Source organism: Peromyscus maniculatus, chromosome 1 (genome assembly GCF_049852395.1).
Source record: "Peromyscus maniculatus bairdii isolate BWxNUB_F1_BW_parent chromosome 1, HU_Pman_BW_mat_3.1, whole genome shotgun sequence".
In the NCBI taxonomy this organism is placed as follows: domain Eukaryota; kingdom Metazoa; phylum Chordata; class Mammalia; order Rodentia; family Cricetidae; genus Peromyscus; species Peromyscus maniculatus.
In genome coordinates, this window is record NC_134852.1 from 97,441,459 (window position 1) to 97,455,877 (window position 14,419).

Below are 14,419 nucleotides of genomic sequence, written 5' to 3' on the forward strand. Positions count from 1 at the left end.
GAGCACAATGTGTGTGTGTGTGTGTATGTGTGTGTGTGCAAGTATATATGTGTGTAAATGTGTGACTATACACAGATATATGTGGTATGTGAAGGGCATGATAATACAGGAAGGAAAATGAGAAATTTTCCCTTTTCTTAACATTATGATTTTAGTGAAATTGAATAATATCTTGGCTCCCTCCCTTTCCTTCCTCCAGTCACTGTCACTCTTCACAAGACCTGATTTTCAAGGGACTCCTATTGTTTTTATTATTTTTGTTACATTTATATATATATATATATATATATATATATATATATATATATGTCATATAAATGCATGTGTCATATAAATATAAAATACTTGGTCCAAAAATGATTTTATTAATTTTAAGTGAATTATTAATTAATTAATTTTATGTAAATTCCCATATCAAATGTAAATTTCTATATCAAATTGAAGCAAATCATCATTTAAATATATGTCTATATACTCATGCACTCTAATAATTAAGTATGAAACACAACCTTACTGTATAATTTACACTAAACAAATTATGTTAGATGTTAATACATAAAATTCAGACTAATGCATAGCTATTACCCAATTCAACTACAAGGATGGACATAAAGAAGGAAAACAGCATTGCAGATATAGTAATGTCAGATCAAATGTTTGGTCCATGAGAACTGAGGTCTGGGCCAAGTTTTAAAACTCTAATTTGTAGATTTTTTTTATCTGCATTTACTCATGAGACAAAATCCATATTTTGACCTAAAATTTGAGGAAAAAATTGTCACTGTGGTCTTCTTGGAAGTCTGTTCTAATAATAAAAGAAAATTTAATGAGCATTTTCAATTTTAAAATGCATATTCTTGAATTTTTGAAAAGAGTTTCCCTCAGGTCTTAAGCAAATAATGAAACATTTTGGAGCAAAGATGCAAAGAAGCAGACCTGCACTGGAGGCCAAGATACAGAACACCTCCACTGCCACCATAGCCTTGCCCTTGGTGCAATGGTAGACAGGGAGGAAGGTAAGCCAGACACTACAGAAAACCAGCATGCTGAATGTCAGGTACTTGGCTTCATTGAAAGTGTCAGGCAGATTTCTGGCCAAGAAAGCTACAGTGAAGCTTCCCATGGCAATGGAACCCAAGTATCCCAGAACACAATAGAAGGCAAAAATTGACCCTTTGTTGCAGACAATCAAAATGTGTTCTTTTTCAACATGTATGTCAACATCAACAAATGGTGGGGAAGTTCCCAGCCAGATCCCGCATAGAATCAGTTGAATCACAGTGCAAACTGGAATGATGAAGTTAGGTGCCCCTGACACCAGCAGCCACCTCATCCTTCTTCCTGGAGTAGTAACCTTGAAGGCCAGTACTACTGTAATTGTCTTGGCCAAGATAGTAGAAGCAGCCACAGTGAAGACTACTGCAAATATGGTCTGCTGCATGAAGCATGTGGCCATATTGGGTTGGCCGATGAAAAGCAAGGAACAGAGAAAGCAAAAGATGAGGGAGATGAGTAGAACATAGCTGAGAGCTCGGTTATTGGCCTTGACTGTGGGAGTGTTCTTGTGCTTCAAAAAGACACCAAGTACAAAAGCTGTGAGAATAGAAAAGCACAGAGCCAAGCAGGCTAGAGACATTCCCAAGAGATCTTCATAACCCAGAAACGTCACAACTTTTTTGAGACAGTGATTTCCTTCAGGGTTGGCATAGTGATCATCAGGGCACTTCACACACTGATCCATGTCTGGTACAGGAAGAAAAATATCATCACGTTTAATAGTTCCTGGTAGTTCAAAGGACATGTTATGTTAATACTTTAAAATTTTCTTCTGAAATTAGCCTTATTTTTGAGGTAGATAGAAAGTTCAACTTTTTGTATTTAAGAATTAATAGCAATATGAAATTCTTTTACCATATGAACAGTTTTCAAATTCTGTTGTTTATATGTATAATTTATAGTCAAGACATTATTATTTTCTTGCCAGAATTAATTAGCATGTGACCCAATATTCATGTTTATACAATAAAACACCTTAGTGAAGACAATATAGAAACACATATTTATTGTTAACAATTCAGTAGACTCTAAAATACATGACTCCACTATTGGTGGGAGTGCAAAATTGTACAAGCAAGTAGAAATCAGTATGGCAATTTCTCAGAAAATTGGGAATTGATCTACCTCAAGACCCAGCCATACCACTCTTGGGCATATACCCAAGGAATGTTCAATCATACCACAAGGACACATGCTCAACTATGTTCATAGCAGCATGATTTGTAATAGCCAGAACCTGGAAACAACCTAGATACCCTTCAACTGAAGAATGGATAAAGAAAATGTGGTACATATACACAATGGAGTACTACTCAGCGAGAAAAACAATGACATCATGAAATTTGCAGGCAAATGGATGGAACAAGATAATACCATCCTGAGTGAGGTAACCCAGACTCAGAAAGACAAACATGGTATGTACTCACTCATAAGTAGATACTAGATGTAAATCAAAGAATAACCAGAGTGCAACTCACAACTCAAGGTACACTACCTAGTAAAGAGGATCCTAAGAAAGACACAGGGATCGCCCATCAACAGAGAAATGGATGAGATGTACATAAGCAAACTGAGGGTGAGGGAAGTTAATGGAGGGCAAAGGTCGGGGGAAAGAGGTCTTAGGGGAGCAGGAGGTTCTAGCTGGATCATGAACAGAGTGGGAGAACAAGGAAAGAGATACCATGATAAATGTGGACTCCACAGGAATAGGAAGAAGCAAAGTGCTAAAGAGGTCCCCTGAAATCCACAAAGATGACTCCACTATAGACTACTGGCAATAGTCGAGAGAGTGCTTGAGCTGACCCACTCTGGTGATTGGATGGCCAAACTACCTAACTGTCATTATAGAAATATCATCCAGTAACTGAGAGAAGCGGATGCAGAGATCCATGGCCAAGCCCCAGGTGGAGCTCCAGGAGTCCAATCGATGAGAGAGAAGAGGGATTATATGAGAAAGAGATATCGAGACCATGATTGGAAAAAGCACAGGGACCAAGAGCCAAACTTAAGGAAACACATGAAAGGTGAACCAATACCTGAGGATCTCCCATAGAACTGGACTAGGCACTCTGGATAAATGAGACAGCTGTTTAGCTTTAACTGTGTAGGAGGCCCCCAGGCAGTGTGACCAGGACCTGTCCTTGGTGCATGAGCTGGCTTTTTGGAACCTAGGGCCTATGCTGAGACACTTTGCTCAGCCTTGGTGCAGAGAGGATGGGATTGAACCCACCTCAATTGAATATACCAGGCTCTGCTGACTCCCCAGGAGATACCTTGCCTTGGAGGAGGTGGGAATGGGGTGTGGATTGGGGGGAAGGCTGGGGTGTGGGAGGAGGGAGAACAGGAGAATCTGTGTCTGATATGTAAAACAACTAGAAAAATCTCTTATATAAAATAAAATAAAATAAATTTAACAAAGAAAATATAACCAACCAACAGCATGATCTAACATAGGACACATGCCTCTTAATCAGGACACATCATCCATGAGCATCTACAAATTATCACAAATCTCATAGTGGCTTTTTAAATAAGGATGTGCAGCTCACATGTCTTAGGGGAAATAAGAAGTAGATATATTATGAAGAGCTGAATCCAGGCAAAGATAAATGCTACAGTGAAATCCAAAAGAAACTATTATGTGAGCAGTCACTAGAATGTGGTTCAGTACACAGGTTGTGCTGCTTACTGGGTGGAATTGATGCTCATTTCTTCTCATGATGAAATTTATCTTTTCAATTCCCAGGAGATGTCATTGAGAAAAATGTAAATATGACAGAAATTAACCAATCTAATGAATCTGTTTGGATGTTGTATATTTACCTGACATATTGGAAATTTCATTCTCTGGGCAAGGGATACAATCAAAGCAGCAGACAGCCTTTCCCTCCTGAGGGGATTTTCTGAATCCTGGACTGCAAGGGGCACTGCATATTGAGAGTGGAATCTGAGAAAAATACCAATGGAATATCAAGAAAAAGTTTTACCTACTTGGTAGTTGTGATGGAGATTTAAAACATGTTACTATTGAAAAACATCCTTTTATAAATATTCATTAAATGAAAAAAGGACTGTTTATTTTATAATGTGGTTGTATATTATAGATGTATTGTGATTTATATAATGAGACACTTGTATGTATATGTGTGTGTTTATATTTTATCTATATCTATCTATTACACACACACACACACACACACACACACACACACACACACACACACACACACACACACAAATATGTAGCTATGATGTTGGAAGACATTCCTGGCTGGTAAAGGTCACAGCCTCCCCATGGCCTGGCAGCTTATCTCAATAGTGCTACAACATGGGCTTCCTTTCCTCCAGCAGAACTTCCTGCCCCTGCCTGCCCTTGTTTGGAGAATGTCCCTGGACCTATACCTGCCTGATTCATATTTGCTTTGAACCTTTGCACAGATTTCTGCTAGATGACTTTTGCTAGAAGTTTCCCTATAGTACCTTACTGCCACATACTAAGCCTTGTGATAGGAGCATGCCACTTGATGCAAATTAAGGTTTGTCCCCAGGCTCCCAAACTTATATATTCCTTATATTCTAGAATAAAGTTGGGATGATTCATCGAAGTCTGTCTCCTTGAGAGCAGTCTCTGTTAGTGCTCATGAGCCATGTACAAATCTTTCTGAAAAAACAACTGACTCTTGCCCTTTAGACTGTGGATAACAGGCTGGGAGGAAAAAAGGACACATCATAATATATGAATATTCATATCACTGAAATAAAATATGTCCTGAAAGAAAAATCTAGAAATGTGGGAAGTAAGTGAGTGACAATATTTAAAAATACTCTATTTCATAAGGATGCTGAAGTCAACCTTGAGATTTTGGTTGTTTATATTGCATTGAGAGTTGTACAAGGAGGGACAACAAACCTGATTAAGGTCTATGTTCCACTTTATCATCTCTTCAGACATATACAATTGTTGTCCATGTAGCAAATGTTTGGAAAATGTTCCTATTTTCACCTTAAGTGCAAAATTATGAACAAATTCGAAAGAGTAGTGAATGTCATACACTACATCCTGTTTTTCTTTCTGATTCATGTTCAGTAAGTCTCCAACAGGGTTTATAAACTGTATGTTCTTCAGGAAATGGACCATCTGAAACATTTATTATTTTAGGTTCAAGTATGCTCACACATTAGAACAAATATTTTGAAGTGTAGATTGCCTCTAATTTTCATTAATCTGTCTAGAAATGTGACTTAATACCAAGTACTCATAAATAGATGTAAAAATCCACATAGGGGTAACAACATAATGTTTTTGAAATATCAGCTTCTCCCTGAGATTAGTTATTTAACACTTGCCACCTGAATGATATTCTTGGAGCACTGAGAGATATTATGCACATTATTTCCTCTAAACATTACCTGATAATCAGCTAAGGAATTGAGGTCCTCAGTATGTTAAAAAAATGTGGAAGAATTACTTGCTTGTATTTAGGATCTACCCACTTAATTGCTCACCAACTTTTTGATGATTAAAAAGGACATTCAGCTTCTTGTTGGCTTTAAAATTTTCATGAGAAAGAACTACATTTTATTTAAAATATTAAAAGCATATATATGTGGAGGAAATGTTATGGGAAATATTATTGGCTTAGATCATGAATATCTGTCTGAGTGTCAGTTTTGCCTGGAGTGGAGTCTATAAAAATAAGATTCCCATGATATTCTGTCAAAGGTACCTAAAATGTTGTGTACAATAGAAAGGCTCCTGGAATCTTTGGATAGAACCTAAATTATCTATTATGAAATTATATCTATGACACTACATTTCAATCATTGAAATACATATTACCTGCCAAGAGTCAAATTCCAGTTTTTTCTCAGAATATCTTGGTAATGTATCTACTTCTTGTAGCAGCATCTCATGGAGTGCATGGGCCACAGCATACACAGTATTGTATAGGACATAACCTGTACCACTCACAGATATTTCTAATTGGTGCCTTAATAACCAACGATATCGTTTTTCTATTGAACAATTCTTAAGATTCATAGAATTAAATGAAGTCAGAGAACAATTAAAATAAAGCCACCATAATCTGCCAAGGGAAATTGAATTACTATACTTGGAAGGATCTACTGTCTCAATAAATGTTCCAAAACCAGGTAACTCAACAAAGTGAAGTAAAAAAGTAAAGGTCCCATAGAAGGAATCAAGAAGGAATCTGTCATTATGATGGATCATATCCCACTGTGAAGTAGTGAGCCAGATTTTCTGAATGTTTGATAATCTGTAGAGTCCAAGGTTAAGTTGCAGATGAGAGTCTTTGTCTCCATAAATGATAACAACTTTGGCTGATGATGTTGTGATCTCATTATAATAGACATTCATATTTTTCTGGAATAATATTTTATCTTCCATGATAATATGCACAAATGCTAAGCATGCACTGTTTTTTTGCATATCTCTTCTCAAATCTGAGAGAAATTGAAGTCCTAGATCATCATCTGAAATGATTACACCAAGCCAGTTCCATTTGAAATATACTATCAAAGACACCATGGCCAAGGCTAGAGATGTGTCCTTAGGAGCCATCTGGTAGAGATGTGGAAACTGTTCACGGCTGCTCAGGAGAGGATGAAATGGTCCATAGTAAAGCTAAGTGCCACAGAACAGACAATAATTTGAAGAAGGTGGAGTACATAATGATCAGTATAAAAAATGTGCTCATCATAAGATGGAAATAATAAGACATTTGGATTTTCTTCTCATTATTAAATCACATGTAATTTCTTGAGAATATCTTAAAAAGTATAGATGAACTAAGTCTGCTGCTAAAATACTTCAAATTTCTCCTTTTTTGGGTCTATTTATGTTAAAGTACTGTTATATTTCACAATAATTTCTGAGTATATATGCTTTAAATTCTATGCATCAAAATACACACATACACACTTTTTAGAATTCTTTTAGTCAGCCTCCCTATCTGAATATCAGAACAAAAGGAGCCAATGTTTCAATGAAACTAAATCACCCATGCTTACCTCTGGTCTATTTGTAATGTACAAGAGTGGCCCAAACATAGCAGACGATAACCATATGGGACCTGTAAGTGTGATTAAATATCTTCTCTGATTTATACAGTAGTAGTTAGGAAGAAGTTCACCTATTTTTGTGGATAAACTACTCATTTTCCAATCATCCAGGAGGTTACATTCAACTTTAACTAGCAGAGAAATGTTGGGTAAAATATGAGGGTCTTTGTTGATATTTTCAAGAGCAAAATAAAGAGACATAATCAAGTGCATATTCTTATATGTCAACCTGAAAAGAGAGCAAATAAATCATTAGAGATGGGGCTACAAACATGATAATATTAAATTAAACTAATTTTTTAATATATTTAATGATTTTTTCCCATTTTATGGAGACACAAGCCCTGTTATTGTGCTGTATGAGAATATGAATTCTCTGGAATTAAGTAAAGAGTCATAAAAGATTTTGAGGTGGATCTCACTCATGTGGGATATTTTGATTTTGAACTTTCACACAGTTTCATTCCTTTGTCTGTGAGCATGGTGAGAAATTGTTTCTAGAAGACACTGAATCTGCTTATTTCTTTATTGTAGAATTATAACAAAGAAAATAAATGGAAAATAGGTGGATATTACCTTCTACCCAAATTGTGATTCATTTTTACAAAGAAGTAGCCATTGAAAAGGCCATGACTTAGTTATGAATGTAAGGAATGGATAACCAAATATTTCCATCTGTATCACTATTTCTGATAATCTTTAAGTTCATTTGCAATGCAGACAGCATAATTACTTTTAGTTTTTCTCAGTACTTCATACACCTTTGTCCATTCTCATTCCCTTTGATGCTGTATAACATCAGTGATATGTTATTGATTGTAAGAATGATCATTTATTATGAATAATAAACCCTCTTCACATGGGCCCTTTTGTTAATGATGATCAACTTCATTTTATTTATTCTTCTGAACGTACTAGTCATGTCTCTAGATTCCTCTTTCTTTGTGCTGATTATCAAAATGTTTTCTTGCCTTAATATCTTAAATTTTAATCTCCACACAGATCCTCTGATATATTTTTCTTATTCATTTTGAACATAATCTCTAACAATTTATATATTTTGTCTCATTTTTCTGTTTTCCTTACGAATGTTCAGCTATTATTTCCTCTCATCTGTATTCCTGTGCTTTATGACATTGTTCTATATCTGAGTGAAGTAGTGTATTTTTTTGCACTACAGCTAGTATTCAATTCAATGAACAGTATATTTCCCTATAATTTGTGGTTCTAATATTTGAATACTTTTACTCCAATGTTTTCTATTCTTTTATTTCTTAAACTTTCCTGTTAGATTCAGAAAAAAGCCAAGCTTGAACTATTTTTCATAGCCCTGCTATTTGTGATGAATTTTATGGATGTATGACATTTCCAATTTTTTATTTATTTATTTTTTTTACAATCCAGGTCTTTTATTTCTTTTTGTACATTAGGCCATGAATTCGTAGGGAATGGGCTCGAGCAGCTCAGGCTCCTTCCCGTTAGTCCTCACAAAGTGTGCTTCTCTGTGTGGGGCGGGCTGGCAGTTCAGCTGAACCCAGGTGCCCTTCTCCTTGGCTTCCTTTTTCTTCTGGTCGTTCTCCTTCACCCGCTTCAGGAAGCTGTCTCGGCTCTTAGAGTGCTTGATGTGCTCAATCTGTACGTTAATTCTCTTGGCAAGAATCTTGCCCTTAACTTGCTTGTTTACAATGATGCCCACAGCATGCTGGGTGACATTGTAGACTCTTCTGGTTTTGCCATGGTAACACTTATGAGGCATTCCTTTTTGAACAGTGCCCATTCTCTTGATGTCTACAATATCACCTTTCTTGTAGATTCACATGTAAGTGGCCAAAGGAACAACTCCATGCTTCCTAAAAGGCCTGGAAAACATATAGCCGGTCTCCCTCCTCTTTCCCTTTGTGTTCGTCATTCTGGCGAGTTACTGGAAGATGGCTGCCGTGGCCGAAAGGAAGGGGTGACATTTCCAATTTTAAATTTGAATTCAAGCAATGAAGTCACATTAATATCTAAAATTGCTAAAATCAATGTTTTCCAAATAAAGTTTTATAATTTATAATTGTTCTTCTTATGTATTCAATTCTTTTATTTCCATGAATATTTACTCTTCATTCTTTTTTATTTAAAGGTTTCTATATCACATCTTTGTGATATAATCACAATTAGTGATTTACAACCAATTTTCTATGTAACATCATCAATATTTCCACATTTCCTAATCTGATTGATGACCCATTACTCATCAGTGTTGCATTTTTATTTTATGGACAAGCTGGAGTATAACTGAATATTATTTCCCCTTTAGTTCTCTATATTGTCTTCTGATCGAAAACATGAATGTGATAAGGTGTTGTCAAACTTGAACACTGTTAATTCTAAGATCAATTTTTTTTGCCACCATTTGATTATAACCTAAAATCAATCCTTTAATATCAGGTTATCTGATTGGTTATCTGTATTGGTTATCACTCCTGGGATAAACCTCATTTCTTATATTGTTTCACACCTCTGTGTTTTTGTAGGCATTTCTTGCTTTATTAGAAGTCAAAATATTGTTGCTCTAAATCAATACTTTATCTATATGTAACTTAAGTAATCTAGGCACAAATCTCATTCATCAGAGAAAAATGACTAATATGGATAAATACTGGCCATTAATAAATGCTTTGGAAGGAAGTCCTCATTTTCTTTAAGAATATGACATCTAGTAGATCAATGATTGACCAGTAGACAGACACATGTAGGAAATTAATCAGAAGTACAAATTATAGTCGGTGGCTTAATAAAAAAGAGTGGTGAAAGAGGAGCAAATATCATCAAAGTACATTATACCAAACTCTTAACCAACTAATAAAAATTGTATCTAATGCAATTAGCTTCAAAATATTACAGTTTTATATGAGTTCACAATTTTGGAGTTTTTAAGTGATGTGAATGCAGTTCAATTAATATCCCTGGCATCACTATGTGTCTAGGATGGAGAGAGTCAGGGCCAAAATTATTTACATCATGTCTTAGATAAACAAGAGAAAATAATAGAAAAAGTTAGGATTTTAAAATTCTGATAAAATAACTTATCCTCATATCAAGTTTGCCACATATAAAAAGTGCCAAGCTGAAGTTTGTTTAATTAGTGTGCAAGAATTTTAGAGACCCTCAAATCCAATCTATAATCATTCTTAATATATAAAGAAATAAAATCCACACAATATGCTACCCTTTCTGTCATCAATCAGTACAATCACAAGTTCTAGTGAATAACTGAAGCCACAAAGGAAAAATGCTTTGGTTAGTTAAAGAAATTCTGATTAAGTATGCAATCAAAGGATTTGGCATATATGAAATCCGTTTTATTATATTACCTGCCTAAAAGGCTGGTTCAACTCAGAAGTAACCTGGGGCAGAAACTGGTCAACCAATGATACTTTCTAGTGATTGTATTTGCGAAAAATGTCAATGCAGAATATTGATCTGGTATATTGAAAGAATTCTTCAATTCAAGTTTAAAATGAATTAATTTCAAACAGTTCATTTTAATATTCTAATTTGTCACAACATCAATTTCTAATGCTCTACAAGGCCTATGAAAGCTAACGATGAGAAGGATTGCCACATATTGACATATGCTACAGTCAAACATGTTTACTACAAACAATAATCACATATACATTTTTTCAGAGAATCAATTCAAATCAAATTCAAGTGACTTTTATTCAGTTTGTAAGCTGTCTGAAAATGAAAGATAAATAGAGTAAATGTTAGAGATTATTTTATGCAAAGATAGATTAAAATTGAGAGATAATCACACTAATTTCAAAGATAATTTAGCAAATTATAAATATTAAATCTTTGAAATTGCTGATAAGCAACAATGGGTGAAAATGTTTTAAATTAAGTATATAGGATAGAGGGTTCTCTGGCAAGAATATCAAACATCATAAAAATATTGTTAGTAACTATTTAAGCAGAATGTGTATTCATAAGGCCAAAAATTTTTAAATTTTTAAGCAAGATTTACATTTGAGACATATATATATATATAGTTTATATGTACGTATATAAATGTAAATGCACACACATATATATTACACACACACACACACACACACACACACACATATATATAATTTCCTGTAGTATACTTGTGTTTTAGAAAGGCATATTTTATTCCCTTCACTATAAAACTAGATCTCAATTCAACTTCACAAAAGCACATGTAGGTAATTTTTGTTCAAATTTTATTTCTACAATATCATTTTCTTTATCAACTATTATGTTGTTTTTCAGGTTGAGATCATCTTAATACTAGCAAGAATATGATGATACAGCCTATATGCTGATTTGGCACAACATATAAACAGATATAATACATATTTATAAAAATGCTTCTATGATATTTTATGTAATAAATATATATTTCAATGTGTATTAGATAATTCAATCCATTTTTGAATGAATGTTTATTTATATGTAGAAAATCATGGATCTGATCTGTGCCTTTTGCAGCCTTTTATCTCTGTTGCATTTATGCCTACATAATCCATTTCTTGCTTTAATGAATATTCCAGTAATCTTACATAGATCATAAAAGTGAGTAGTGTTTAGCCATAGCTGGTGAGATTTCAGACTCAATACAAAGAGGAATTACAAGTTCTCTCATTTCTACTTTCAAGAAGACAGTTTCTCTAGAACTGCAAGAACTCGTGTGACTGGTAGAGATATAAGAAAACTTTGTGTAACTTGAGTGAACATTTTTTTTTCATTCAAGCTCTACTGAACCTCTTCTCTAATATTTTTTAATATTTGTTTGATATTTTGGACATCTGAGTCATCACCCTCATGATCCATTTCACTTTCAAAATTACATTGTCAGTTTAAAAAATACATGATGCCATTTAATGTCAATCCTCATTCTCCTTCATCCCCGTGGTTATGTTTTAGACCTAGATCGGTTTCATATCTGTTTTTCATTCTTTCCTTTATTTCTTGAAAATTTCTTACATCTATTCCATGATCCTGTGCTATGAATTTCATTCATCCTTATGTGATTAATAAATGAATACAACTGTTGTCTCAAATGATAGAACTTCACTGTGGTATTCCTCACAGAGAGTACAATGCCTATCTTGTACAATGTTGATTCGCAGATATTTAGTGTTGCTTGTGTCAATTTGCTTAGAATTCTACAGGAGACATTGCTACGATTATCCAAACCAAATATCAAATCCAGTGTACATCATTAATGCAGTTAAAGTATGATCAAATATACAAATCTACAGTGTGTTGTTCATATTCCCATAATATATTAACACAGGCTTGATAATTGGAAAAAAGGGAAAAGAGAAGCAAACATGGAATAAGTGTCAGAGATTAAAGTTATAGAGCAGAGAATTAAGACATGAAATATGAAATCAGTACTAAGAAATGTGACCATATTTGTGAGTTGAAGAGATTTCTTTCAAACTGTGGCAAATACTATAGACAACTACTTTCATTCTAGCACTTGACAAGGGAGATGTAAAATCAATATTTACAGTAACAATTTATATTTGGGCTTTTCTTAAGGTCACCAGCTCAAAAAAATGACATGGAGCTATATTAATTATGAAAGCTCAGCCTTACCTTAGTCTTGATTTTAACTGGGTCTTAACACATTTTTGTTAATTTGCTTTCTGCCTGTGGTTTTATTACAATATAACTGCAATGCTAATCTTGCCCTATCTGTGTCTCTTGGTATCTCTGTTTTTTTCTTTCCGGGTTTTCTCTGCACACAAAATCTTACCTAGCTATTGTCCATTCAGCTTTTTATTCAACCAGAGTGACACATCTTCACAACACACCTCTTTAGTAAGTACAAAAACTGTCTCCTGAAACTGTATAGATGGCTTTTATACATGAATAATATAGAACTTAAAAGAAAAAAAAGACTACTGACATTGCCATTAAAAAGAATCTGGCTGTACATGTGCTCAACTGAAAATAATATTTAATAGAAAAAATAAAATTATGAAAGTGAATGATCTTTATGTTTCTATGCTTGATTTCAGCTGCAGGATTCATGCAGCCCAGCAATTTTGAAATGATTATATGAATAACATTTAAACAAAAATCCAGTATTATATTAAGAAATGTAACCTCAAAGCAAGGCAGAAATACTATAGATCTCTCTTCACAGGAATGGGGCATTCCATCATGATAGAAAATATCCTAGCAAATTTACTCAACCTCAAATAAGTGGACTCTTGTTAGTGCCTTGGATTAAGATTTTAGGAACATCACTTGGTAACATACAGTGGGAACTACCACTGTTAAGGAAATCACTCTAGAAGAAATATAGACAGAGTATATCACTCAGCTTTCAACCTGAAAATATGACTCTAAAAAGATGAACCAGATTACCATTAAATCACCAGAAACAGCATAAATAATCAGCATAAAAGAAAATAAATTTTGCTTATTTCCTAGATAGTAAGGTAGGACAAAACAGACAGATGACATGGAGAATGATGTTTGTCTATCCATGAGCCTTCTATATATGAACATTGATGATCAATCAAAAACAAATAAATGAAGGGCACTTACTGCTTATTTTGATTCCTTGTTAAATATTCATTCTTCATGTGACCATGCTTTGTGTAAACAGAAAAAAAACAATCAGTTTCTTTATCTTCACCCCAGGTACTTAGATCTTTAAGTCTCAGAAAGCACCTGGGACCCACCAAACTGCAAAAAATGAAGGAAAGCCTCAGGACCAAGAAGAAAAATGTCAAATAGAACATCTTTAAAATGTCACCAAGTTTGGAACCTAGGCAAAGTGTACTAAGCAGAGTTTTACAGAAAAACCACGTTTCAGATGTGCCTGTACACACATATGTGTCTCTTTTACTGCTCTAGTACTAAGAAGTATACTTATAAGTATTTCTTCTCATCTTATTATTCTCTGGAGAACTCTTAAACATTCTCAGGCTTCAGGGTCTGCATCTGAGTTAATATGCTCAGGTGCAAGAAAATTTCAGTAATTTTCTTTAAGTAATTATCTTCATTTGAACATTCCTGTGATTCCATCCATATCAGCTGACATGAGGGCCTCCTCAGATATCTAGCTAAAAACCCTAATCCACAAAAATCTCTTTTTTCATCAGCTTGTGAAATACTTGAAGCACATTGCATTAGATGTTCCAAACTAAGTTTGATATGGAATCATTTGTATTTCTGTAGTAAGTTCTGTCTAAAATGTGGAAACAACACATTTTAGACAGAACTTACTACAGAAATACAAATG

General features: G+C 34.2%; 1 protein-coding gene and 1 pseudogene across 1 annotated transcript; both read right to left on the reverse strand.

The window, feature by feature from the left end:
• Positions 1 to 347: 347 nt before the first annotated feature.
• On the reverse strand, positions 348 to 14,035 carry LOC102924219 (vomeronasal type-2 receptor 116-like). The gene is made up of 6 exons (XM_076565807.1): positions 13,720 to 14,035; positions 7,090 to 7,369; positions 5,897 to 6,703; positions 4,967 to 5,194; positions 3,880 to 4,003; positions 348 to 1,743 (listed from the first exon to the last, which is right to left on the reverse strand). The coding sequence occupies exons 1-6, from the start codon at positions 13,914 to 13,916 to the stop codon at positions 824 to 826; spliced, it is 2,556 nt and encodes an 851-aa protein (XP_076421922.1). The 5' UTR covers positions 13,917 to 14,035; the 3' UTR covers positions 348 to 823.
• On the reverse strand, positions 8,546 to 9,072 carry LOC102914334 (large ribosomal subunit protein eL21 pseudogene; annotated as a pseudogene).
• Positions 14,036 to 14,419: the final 384 nt, after the last annotated feature.